Raw genomic sequence first — 12553 nt, 5'->3', positions numbered from 1 at the left:
AGGCGAACAGTCCCGCCCACAGGTTTGTTGAGAGGAAAAACTAATCACGTGACCACTGGGTCAAACTTGGTTTTGACTAGAAGGGATACAGCTATCTCCACAGGGTATGCGCACGTCAATAACGCATAATTTTTTGTCACTCTGAAAATAGTTGATTAATATTTTTATTTTATTGTAAGGTTAGGTTTAGGGTTGGGTAGGTGTAGGCGTTAGCTAATGTAATTTATTGTAATTATATGGCGAGATTTTGCAGCACTTCCGGCTGTAGCTTTATCCCTTCTAGCAACAACCGTCAAAATTCCGTTTTACTACGTAAATAACAAACAATATAATATAATATAATATAATATAATATAATATAATATAATGTAATATATTGAAGAGGTGATTTTGAAAATTTGCTTCTGAAATAAGAAAAATAAATGTTGCAGGACTTGATTTCGTCCACTTATAAAAACACTACAATATTAAAAAAACAAAATAAAGTTGGATTTCATGCTGTCTTTCAGGGGTTTTAGCCACTCCTAAAATGGGTGTATATTGCTTTTATAAAACATATATACTAATGTATGTTAACAGTCAAAATGATGTCCAGGGCCATCAACCAGGTTCACTGTCCTCAGCCCTGTTGATTGTAGTGGTGGCACTGACTCTGTGTAACTTGTTTCATACACTATCTGGCCTATGTAACACACCTGTGTCAGTGAAACATCATAAAAAAAACTTTCATTGACGTGCCATCTTTCAATTCCGTTTGTCTTAACTATAAAAAGGAAGTAAACCAATATATATAAAGCTCTTGCACATAAGTTCCCCAAAGATATTCTGCTAAGCATTCTTCTTTACAAGCTATAGTCAGCTCATTATTTTAAGCATTTCTTGTCAGCCTTTGGTTTTATAATCATCTTACAGTCTAACTAACAGCACAAAGTACAGCAATCAGGTAAGAACAAACATTTATTTTTTAGCATCAAACATTTTAATAGGTTACTAAACTTGAAGTGATCGATTTCACTTTTCTCTTTTCCCTTAAAACAAAATAGTTCATGTATTCATGGTCCTCACACGTCATCTAAAGATCACAGAAAACCTGGGCTGGTTTGAATTCGCTATATCATGACTGAACAGAATACTAGTACTTATGATTATGATCCTGATTATGACGACGAGATCTGCAATAAAGAAGATGTGCTGAAGGTCGGATCCATTCTCATTCCAATCTTTTTCACACTAGTGGTTGTGTTGAGTTGTATCGGTAACATTCTGGTTCTCATCGTCCTGGCGCTTTACGAGAGCCTCAAATCCCTCACCAACGTCCTCATTCTCAAATTAGCTCTGTCAGATCTGCTCTTCACTTTCGGACTTCCATTCTGGGCGTCATACTACATCTGGGGTTGGACGTTTGGAGACGTCGGCTGCAAAGCTGTGAAGTTTGTGTTCTACGCTGGATTTTATAGCAGCGTGTTGTTCTTAACTCTAATGACCGTTCAGCGTTACATGGCAGTGGTTCATCCTCTCTCGGACTGGGAGAGATGCAGAGGATTTTCAATCGCTCCCATCATCATCATCTGGATGCTGAGTGCAGGAGCGGCACTGCTAGGAACACTTCGAAGTAAAGTTATAGAGGAATCACCTACAAATATTTACTGTGAATATGACAGTAATACAATAAAACTTGCCATCATTTATCTTCAAAATGCTTTTTTCTTCATAGCATTTCTCATCATGGGCTTTTGCTATACTAGAATGCTTCAAACCATAACCAAAGCACGAACAAATAAGAGACACAAGACCGTTAGACTTATACTTTGCATTTCATTGGTGTTTTTTATCGGTTGGGCTCCATACAACATTGTCATGTTCCTCAGATCTTTGACGGATCTTGGTTTTTCCCAGTTCACAATATGTAAAGTCAGCACTAACCTCGAGTATGCATTTTTTGTTTGTAGACTGTTAGCTTTCTCACACTGTTGTCTGAACCCTGTGTTTTACGTGTTTGTTGGTGTGAAGTTCAGGAATCATTTAAAAAAAATTCTGCAGAGAATGTTTCAACCAAAAAAAAACTTGGATTTCAGTCCAGGCAGATCGGCAAAAAATCATTCTCTGGGTTCAATGTACTAACACAAAACTCAAGTACTGTCACAGAATGTGATGAATCAACTGCGAGTTGTAGAATATAATGTACAGAATAGATCGTTTTTTTTATCATGCACACAATTCTGAGAAAAATATCCCATCTTTAACAAGTTTTGAGAAACAAAATCTATTAAAAACATTTAAAAAATATCCTCAGAACTGTAAGTCATGTACTTCCACTGTTTGTGGTTGAAAATGAAACTGATCTAAAGACAAAAACTCAGATGCTCAAATATTGACGTTGCAGAAAACATTCTCAGAAGCGCACAGTTTGCATTACAGCACAACCTTTTCATGACCAGATTCTTTTTAACCGCTTAATAAGCAGATGATATGGTGTTTTGTATTTATTAAAATGACTTTTGGTTTTCTTGGTTTTCCTGTTGGTGGAATAAATCATTTTTACAGCATTAAAAATGAAAGTATCAACACAAATAAACACAAATAAGAAAAACACATCCAATGTTTAAATTCTGTGACAAAGTGTTGTGAGTTTGTTCATCATACGTTATTTCTGTCTGCATGATGGACATCTACAGTGTTTATTTATTTATATATTTTCATGTTTGTTGGATCATCTGTGTGAATTAGCCTTAATGAAGCATGGACTATGACATTCATATACAGAAATAGACTCTGTGTGTATCGATTATTCTCACCAAAGAGAAAAGAGAAAATCTCTATCCAAATATTTATCAAATCCAAATGTATATTCATCCAAAAATGGAAATTCACACTTTTGAAGAATATCAGTAAACAACATTGACACCAAATGATTTCCATTGTATGGACGCAAAACCACGAAGACATTTCTCAAAATATCTTCTTTTGTGTTCTACAGAAGAAAGTCATACAGGTTTGGAATGAGTGAAAGCTGCGTAAATGATGACAGAATTTTTATTTTGAAGATCTTTAACCAATAAAAGCTGAACTTACAAACCTATCTGCTTGTCAAATGAAAAGATGAAGACGCTGAGGTAACCGGCAGAGGATGCACACCAACTTTCCATCATAAACGATGTGACCCCCTGCTATTTTTGGGTCACAATGAAATGATTTGTATACGTATATACACTCACCTAAAGGATTATTAGGAACACCATACTAATACGGTGTTTGACCCCCTTTCGCCTTCAGAACTGCCTTAATTCTACGTGGCATTGATTCAACAAGGTGCTGAAAGCATTCTTTAGAAATGTTGGCCCATATTGATAGGATAGCATCTTGCAGTTGATGGAGATTTGTGGGATGCACATCCAGGGCACGAAGCTCCCGTTCCACCACATCCCAAAGATGTTCTATCGGGTTGAGATCTGGTGACTGTGGGGGCCATTCTAGTACAGTGAACTCATTGTCATGTTCAAGAAACCAATTTGAAATGATTCGAGCTTTGTGACATGGTGCATTATCCTGCTGGAAGTAGCCATTAGAGGATGGGTACATGGTGGTCATAAAGGGATGGACATGGTCAGAAACAATGCTCAGGTAGGCCGTGGCATTTAAACGATGCCCAATTGGCACTAAGGGGCCTAAAGTGTGCCAAGAAAACATCCCCCACACCATTACACCACCACCACCAGCCTGCACAGTGGTAACAAGGCATGATGGATCCATGTTCTCATTCTGTTTACGCCAAATTCTGACTCTACCATTTGAATGTCTCAACAGAAATCGAGACTCATCAGACCAGGCAACATTTTTCCAGTCTTCAACTGTCCAATTTTGGTGAGCTCGTGCAAATTGTAGCCTCTTTTTCCTATTTGTAGTGGAGATGAGTGGTACCCGGTGGGGTCTTCTGCTGTTGTAGCCCATCTGCCTCAAGGTTGTGCGTGTTGTGGCTTCACAAATGCTTTGCTGCATACCTCGGTTGTAACGAGTGGTTATTTCAGTCAAAGTTGCTCTTCTATCAGCTTGAATCAGTCGGCCCATTCTCCTCTGACCTCTAGCATCAACAAGGCATTTTCGCCCACAGGACTGCCGCATACTGGATGTTTTTCCCTTTTCACACCATTCTTTGTAAACCCTAGAAATGGTTGTGCGTGAAAATCCCAGTAACTGAGCAGATTGTGAAATACTCAGACCGGCCCGTCTGGCACCAACAACCATGCCACGCTCAAAATTGCTTAAATCACCTTTCTTTCCCATTCTGACATTCAGTTTGGAGTTCAGGAGATTGTCTTGACCAGGACCACACCCCTAAATGCATTGAAGCAACTGCCATGTGATTGGTTGATTAGATAATTGCATTAATGAGAAATTGAACAGGTGTTCCTAATAATCCTTTAGGTGAGTGTATATATTTACTATTTATTTATATTAACATTCATATGAGATTGTGTTAGCAATGATAGATAGTGTTCCTGTAAGAATGTAGAGCTGCATCTTTTAAGTTCTTGGTGGCAGTAGTTTGACAGAGCTTGAGTTACCGTGACAACTGTGGTGCCTCTTCAGACAACACCGAGGACCCGCTTGACTAACAGCAAACTCTTGTCTCTCTTACTCTTTTATTGAAAAAGGTTGGTTAAAATGACTCAATTTGAGATAAAATCTGTAATTCATATGCTTTAATGTCAAATGAATGTTTATTTATATTGAGTAGTTATTGTATTATTATTTTAAATAGATGTTATGTCAGAAAGAGGTTCACTAGTGTCTTACATTTTATAGTAAAAGTGACATTTGAACAAACGAAATCAAATTGACTAAAATGTTTAACTTATTGCTTAATAATATTGTTATGTGTTACTTACCCGAGTGTCTTTATACAAGTTAAGTGTATTGTGCAAAAGAGCTGTGTGAGAGTCTGAACCATTTACTGTATATACAAGTTATAGGATGATTTGATCTATTTATTGATCTATTTGTTGTGTTTACTGTATATATATAAATCTAGTATTCAGTTTACATATGGCATTTTTTCTTATGGTTTTAAATACTGTTTATTAATAAAGACTACACAGAGGACTGCTTGACTAACAGCAAACTCTTGTCTCTCTTACTCTTTCATTGAAAAAGTTTACTCTGAAAACAGTTCCTCCCTTTGACCGGACATCAGACATCACATCTATCAACATTGCATTTGTCTTGATTGATATAGTGTGAATACATGTGAAGCATACTGTACTAACCAAAAGAATACAGATAAGTAAAACAGCCATGAAAGGTCTTCAGAACTAACCAACACTTTCTAGCTCCTCAGCTGGTGAACTAATCCAGTAAAAACATAAACCTGCAGTGTTGCAAAATGTATGTCACATGACTATTTTATCTCTCCGGGTACACAAATGGGATGATGTCTATGTGTGGTGACACTGCATTGGACCAATGGCAGTGTCTGTAAAGTGAAAGTAAAATAAAGAAAGGTGGGAAAGAAAACACACAGGCGTAACAGGTTAGAACAAAATGTCTGATGGTTGTTGAGAGCATTGTTTTTGAATATTCTTATTTAAAAACAGCATAAAAATTATCTGATTGATATAACTATTTTTCCTTTATGAAAAGATTGTATTACTGTCTTCTTAAAGGGGTCATCTACAAATACCACCGGACAAATCTGAGTGCAGTTTGTGAATCATGGCTGATCACAATGGATCTGGTTATTATGACTATGAATATGAACCTGATTATGAAGACCAGATCTGCAATACAGAAGATGTGCTGAAGGTCGGATCCATTCTCATCCCCATCTTTTTCACACTGGTGATTGTGTTGAGTTGTATCGGTAACATTCTTGTTATCATACTACTGGTGCTTTACGAGAGCCTCAAATCCCTCACCAACGTCCTCATTCTCAACTTAGCTCTGTCAGATCTGCTCTTCACTTTCGGACTTCCATTCTGGGCGTCATACTACATCTGGGGTTGGACGTTTGGAGACGTCGGCTGCAAAGCTGTGAAGTTTGTGTTCTACGCTGGATTTTATAGCAGCGTGTTGTTCTTAACTCTAATGACCGTTCAGCGTTACATGGCAGTGGTTCATCCTCTCTCGGACTGGGAGAGATGCAGAGGATTTTCAATCGCTCCCATCATCATCATCTGGATGCTGAGTGCAGGAGCGGCACTGCTAGGAACACTTCGAAGTAAAGTTATAGAGGAATCACCTACAAATATTTACTGTGAATATGACAGTAATACAATAAAACTTGCCATCATTTATCTTCAAAATGCTTTTTTCTTCATAGCATTTCTCATCATGGGCTTTTGCTATACTAGAATGCTTCAAACCATAACCAAAGCACGAACAAATAAGAGACACAAGACCGTTAGACTTATACTTTGCATTTCATTGGTGTTTTTTATCGGTTGGGCTCCATACAACATTGTCATGTTCCTCAGATCTTTGACGGATCTTGGTTTTTCCCAGTTCACAGACTGTCACGTAAGCATTAACCTTGAGTATGCATTTTTTGTTTGTAGACTGTTAGCTTTCTCACACTGTTGTCTGAACCCTGTGTTTTACGTGTTTGTTGGTGTGAAGTTCAGGAATTGTTTCAAATGATTCTGCAAAGAATTTGTAAATTCGTACGATCTCATTCGTACATTTTATCATGATTTGACTTTGCCACGTAACATTAGGGGCGGTGTAAAAAACATAATTTTACAGATTTGTTTTACAGATTTTTCACGTAGGCCCATAATGTCCAAAAAGCTGTAATTTTAAGAAAGATTTTTCAAGTTTTTTTGAAATACAGTCAAAAACCGTGAAATTACCGAAGAAGACTGCAAATTTACAAGAAAACCGGGGGGGACCAAGAAAACTGTTATTTTACGGAATATTTCTGGCGCCTCTGCTGTCAGAAAAGTTCTGTTTCGAAAATAGCTGTATTTTCTTTGGATTAAGTAGAAATAGTTAGATGCTTTTACTAATAAATAGTGGCAGATAACGTTACTATTTGCACCTCAGTATTGTTGTGCATTAAACATTATGCAATAATAACAGAGTGTAAATCATTATATTTATCAATATTATTAAAATGACGGCAACTTATTGAGACATTAAAGTCTGCGTGTAAACGACGACTTCACCGGTTTTCTCTCAGTTTTGTTTATGTGCGCATGTCTGACAGCACAATAGTAAAAGTCCTAAACGGAAGTAACAGTAAAATAACGCATAAAATTCCGCTCTTGAATCATGCAGTTGATGTGGAAACGACAAAATGAAAAACTATTGTTGCATTTGCAGCTACTGCGGACATGAGAGAGATATAAAAACACATCTTCTGACAGATTTCCCGTGGCATTTTTAATTACTAGACGGACTATCAATGGAGACGTCACTGTACGCGAGAAACCTGGCGAGTCTCAAATTTCCATGAAAACGCGGTTTTCTGCATAGCCGGTTTAACGATATGCATGTAAACACGTGGAAACAGGTTTCTTTTATAAGCTGATTTTTATCCGTTTATTTTGTGCATGTAAACGCACTCATTGTTGCAAGACCAGATCAACCTGATAAAAAAACAAGTTTGTAATAAAAAAACATCAGATGCTCAAATGTTGTCATTGTAAATATTCTCAGAAGTGCACGGCTACATTATAACATGACATTTTCATGATGTTTGCGTTTGATAATGACTTTCCGTTTTCAACAGAAACTTCCATGTTTTTCTTTTTGGTGGAAATAATTTTACAGCATTGAAATGGAATATATATAAACACTCTATAAATGTATGTCCACATTATTAACACAAATAAACTCAAATGACAAAAACACCAACAGTCTTCTTTATCCATATACCTTATTTAGCTTACCGGCCCCAAAATGATCTGTATGTACAAACAGCAAACCATTCTGCAAACATAAATATTTCCACATGTCCTTTGATAAAGCAATGGCATCCATAGACAGTTACTGTACATCATAGCTGTGTATTATTGTTTATTCTTCCTCTCAAAACCCACCCACTTACACAGAAAGACACGGTTACACTGAAAAATGAAGTAACCAACCACAACTGTGACATTTAGGTAAATATGAAAACAGCAAAACCACAACTGCAAACATACAGAAATGAGAGAGAATGAGTGGCAAAAGTTAACGAATCTTTAAATCATATTTAGCCAACAAGTAGCATCTAACAACAGCTCAGCATTAAAAAATAACAACTAAATATCACATATCCGAACCAAATGACTGTTTGGTCAAAATGCTTGATTTTTCTTAATATTAAAGAATCGAGACCACTGGGGTCTTTTGCTCAGCGGAAAGCATACAGGAGCCTCAATTAATGGTCTCCATTCGCTTTCCATCTGATCTCATTTCTGTCCAGGAGAACAGAGATTCTGTTGTGTTGAGTGAATTATCATTGTCATTACAAATTTCTGTGAAGGAGAAACAGCTGTTCGTCTCATAGAGATAACAAAGCCACTTGAGCTTCCTCTGTGCGTGTGAAATGAAAAGATGAAGACGCTGAGGTTGCGGGCAGAGGATGCATGTCACCTACTTTCCATCATAAACACTCAGACATCGCTCACATAATAGACGTGCTGTTCTTTTCTCATTTAAAGAATACAACATGCCTGACAAAAAAGTTTTTACTCAACGCATGTTATGCTGGAGATTGGGTTTGGCTGCCCTTGAAGGTAAAAATCTATTCCAAATATTCGATTTCACTGATATTTTTTGTTTAAAAAAGTTACACACGTTAAGTGCTTAACAAAACTTCCCCATTTTTCCCTTTGCTAACATCTTAAGGATGTCATCTAGAATCTGATCTCGTCTGAGTGAAGCAATTCAAACATCATGACTGATGAGAATGCATCTGGTGCTTATGACTATGAATATGATCCTGATTATGAAGACCAGATCTGCAATAAAGAAGATGTGCTGAAGGTCGGATCCATTCTCATCCCCATCTTTTTCACACTAGTGGTTGTGTTGAGTTGTATCGGTAACATTCTGGTTCTCATCGTCCTGGCGCTTTACGAGAGCCTCAGATCCCTCACCAACGTCCTCATTCTCAACTTAGCTCTGTCAGATCTGCTCTTCACTTTCGGACTTCCATTCTGGGCGTCATACTACATCTGGGGTTGGACGTTTGGAGATGCCGGCTGCAAAGCTGTGAAGTTTGTGTTCTACGCTGGATTTTATAGCAGCGTGTTGTTCTTAACTCTAATGACCGTTCAGCGTTACATGGCAGTGGTTCATCCTCTCTCGGACTGGGAGAGATGCAGAGGATTTTCAATCGCTCCCATCATCATCGTATGGATGCTGAGCGGAGCGGGCGCACTGTTAGGGTCACATCGTAGCAAAGTTATACAAGAATCACCTAAAAACACATATTGTGAATACGACAGCATTCAAGTGAAGCTTTGCATTGTTTATCTTCAAAATGGCATTTTCTTCATTGCGTTTCTCATCATGGGCTTTAGCTATATAAAAATGCGTCAGATGATGATCAAACTACAGACCAAAAGGAAACACAAGACCGTTAGACTAATATTCTACATTTCGTCTGTGTTTTTTATCGGTTGGGCTCCGTACAACATTGTTATGTTCCTCAGATCTTTGACGGATCTTGGTTTATACCCGTTTACAGACTGTCACGTGAGCATTAACCTGGAGTATGCGTTTTATGTTTGCAGACTGTTAGCTTTCTCACACTGTTGCATGAACCCGGCGTTTTATATTTTTGTAGATGGTAAGTTTCAGAATCATTCAAGAGAAATTCTGAAGAGAATTTTTCATAAGTAGCTGAATAATGCGTCCTTTTCGCATCACTGTACGCATGAACCCATACAGAAATATGAATATGTGCATATATCAAATGGTTGTATGGTAACTTTAAAGGTGCTGTGTGTACTTTTGTGGAGGATCTTTTGACAAAAATGTAATGTAATATACATAACTGTCTTCATAGGTGTATAAAGACCTAATGAAGTGCTGTTTTTATTATCTTAAAATGAGCTATTTCTATCTGCATACACCGCGGGACCCCTTGCATGGAATTCGCCATGTTGTTTCTACAGTAGCCCTAAACTGACAAAGAGAGCGCGTATTGTAAATACGTTATCTCCTTTGGCAAAGAAGTGAAAACGTGACGTCATTTTAGTGCTGTGTCAGCCGCCATAGTGCTTCGAAAGGAAGGGGTGGGGTGAGACGATGATTGCAATTCGCAACCTCACCCCTAGATGCCGCTAAATTTAACACATTGGAGCTTAAACTGTGTAAAATATACACAATTGCGTACACCCTGTTATTCAGAATAATACAGTTTTGTTCAAACACTCTAAAAACAGCAAGGAAGTTTCAAGTTCAGACACTTTCTAGGTTAATTTAACCCAACCATTGGGTTGAAACAATGGATTTGCTGAAGCAGCACTTAAACAAGTGCAATCAAGAGCAATTCCCTACTGTACATTTACTGTAAAATAAACCACATTGACTGTAGATGGAATATTCAAGCTATGCTGTTATGTTGCAGCGGAAAAATGCAAGTGTGCTTATTTTGACTGGAAAGTGACATTTTCTTCTTTCAAGTGACAAATGTCTTTCTGTGTGGTCTCTGTGGACGGATGCATGACATCAATGACCTATATAAACAGGAAAAGAGATGTTAAAACGTACCAATTTACCTTTCAAGCGAAACATTTAACATCAAGTCTGCAACGTTTTAAATAAAAAGAATATTATGAACCCTGTTACAAACAGACGGTTGTTGAAGTCTATTAACTGGCAACTACCCTAAAATGTGTTCATAAAGAACAACCACAAGTCCCTTGATTGCATGTGTGTTAGGAAAAGAGGAATGCCTGGTGTAACCGTGGTAACCTTGCAGTAATAATACAAACAGGCACACATCATTCATGAAGGTGTGCCAAGAGTTTCATCTGTGGGAAAAGACCAAATTCAAGTAAGAATATTTAATCAACAAGACATGTTCAATACTTTAACTACATAATAGCTTACTTAGTTAAATATAAGGGATTTAAACAGTTTTAAAGAATAAAGATACAAAAATTTATATTATACTTTTATAGGTTTTATTTGTTAACATACATTACTCAACATAAGCCAGCAATGAACAATACTTCTAACGCATAAATTTGTCTTGAAAATAATGTAACATTAAAACAAATCTAAAGTTGTATTCATTGACGTTACTTAATGCACAATGAAGTGCTATTTATTGTATTACCTACAGTATATTGAGTGCATTTCCTAACATTGACAAAAAGACTAATACAAGCTTTAAAAATGACTCCTGCATTAATAATAAAACCTGTAAAAATGTATTCATTAAAAAAGGACATCATAAAGAAAAACAGAAATAAAAATTTGCTTCTCATCCTCAAGACGGAAGAAAAAAAGAGAACATCATTACTGATATACCAGCAACCACCGCCCTATATTATCCACACGAGCTGTGTGATGAAGACGAGGTGTCCTTTCGGCACCATTCTTATTCCGCTCTTTTTCAGTCATTTGTGCTCAGTTGTGCGGTTTCTGGTCATTCTTGTGCTTAATGAGAAGCTGAGAAACTTGACCAACGTCCTGATTCTTAACTCTGTCAGATCTGCTCTTCACTTTTGGACTTCCATTCTGGGCTTCTTATTACATCTTGGGTTGGACGTTTGGAGATGTCGGCTGCAAAGCTGTGAAGTTTGTGTTGTGTCATTGTCTTTTTGTCAATAGCAGCGTGTTGTTCTTAACTTTGACCGTTCAGCATTACATGGCAGTGGTTCATCCTCTCTCGGACTGGGAGAGATGCAGAGGCTGTTCAATCACTCCCATCATCATCATATGGATCTTGAGCGCAGCTATTGCACTGCTAGGCTAGCTCCGCAGTGAAGTCATGTCAGATAGACCTCTACTGTGAATATGACAGTATTCAGGTAAAACACAGCATTGTTTATATACAAAATGTTTTTTTCTTAACTGCGTTTTGCATTATAGGATTTTGCCACATCAGAATGTTTCAGACAATCTCAGACACGAACAAACATACGTCACAGGACGATTAACTCATGTGCTGTTTTTCATAGGCTCCATATAACAGTGTCAGGCTCTTGAGAACTCTAATGGAAAATGATTTCATTAGCAAACTGTAATCATTCAATTAATCTTGACTACGTGTTTTATGCAAGCCGAATGTTCACTGTAAAATACACCGTAAATATACCGTAAAAAAATGTTTTCCTGTAAAATTATAGGATAAAAAGTTTTCCCCATTTTTCTTGTAAATTTTTTGCCTTGTTCTGTCATTTTATAGTTTTGACCGTATTTAAAAAATAAACTGTAAAAAAGAAATCTTGTTTAAAAACAAACGAAAATTTTCCGGGCGCCAGAAATAAAACTGTAAAATAACAAAAAATACACTTACACCCGTTTTTCTAGTAAATTTGCAGTCTTTTTCTGTAATTTAACCATATTTAAAAAAATACATAACATTTAAAAAACAGTGAAATTCCGTTTTTTT

The 12553-nt window shown here is 37.0% G+C and overlaps 3 protein-coding genes and 1 pseudogene across 4 annotated transcripts; all 4 read left to right on the top strand.

The window, feature by feature from the left end:
• The first annotated feature begins 473 nt into the window (after positions 1–473).
• LOC130545548 (chemokine XC receptor 1-like) lies at positions 474–2607 on the top strand. The gene is made up of 2 exons (XM_057320111.1): positions 474–943; positions 1044–2607. The coding sequence occupies exon 2, from the start codon at positions 1117–1119 to the stop codon at positions 2119–2121; it is 1005 nt and encodes a 334-aa protein (XP_057176094.1). The 5' UTR covers positions 474–943; positions 1044–1116; the 3' UTR covers positions 2122–2607.
• A 1996-nt stretch (positions 2608–4603) lies between these two features.
• Positions 4604–7919, top strand: LOC130545549 (chemokine XC receptor 1-like). Of its 2 annotated transcripts, none has more exons than XM_057320113.1 (2): positions 4604–4652; positions 5661–7919. In XM_057320113.1, the coding sequence occupies exon 2, from the start codon at positions 5710–5712 to the stop codon at positions 6631–6633; it is 924 nt and encodes a 307-aa protein (XP_057176096.1). In that variant the 5' UTR covers positions 4604–4652; positions 5661–5709; the 3' UTR covers positions 6634–7919. The 2 variants fall into 2 exon arrangements, with proteins under 2 accessions (XP_057176096.1, XP_057176095.1); XM_057320112.1 differs by lacking the exon at positions 4604–4652 and adding an exon at positions 5337–5527.
• A 642-nt stretch (positions 7920–8561) lies between these two features.
• Positions 8562–10802, top strand: LOC130545223 (chemokine XC receptor 1-like). Its single transcript, XM_057319629.1, has 2 exons — positions 8562–8717; positions 8830–10802. The coding sequence occupies exon 2, from the start codon at positions 8878–8880 to the stop codon at positions 9826–9828; it is 951 nt and encodes a 316-aa protein (XP_057175612.1). The 5' UTR covers positions 8562–8717; positions 8830–8877; the 3' UTR covers positions 9829–10802.
• A 327-nt stretch (positions 10803–11129) lies between these two features.
• Positions 11130–12493, top strand: LOC130545370 (chemokine XC receptor 1-like; annotated as a pseudogene).
• Positions 12494–12553: the final 60 nt, after the last annotated feature.

Source organism: Triplophysa rosa, linkage group LG21, assembly GCF_024868665.1.
Source record: "Triplophysa rosa linkage group LG21, Trosa_1v2, whole genome shotgun sequence".
NCBI classification, from domain to species: domain Eukaryota; kingdom Metazoa; phylum Chordata; class Actinopteri; order Cypriniformes; family Nemacheilidae; genus Triplophysa; species Triplophysa rosa.
This window is presented reverse-complemented; position numbering and strand designations above follow the sequence as displayed.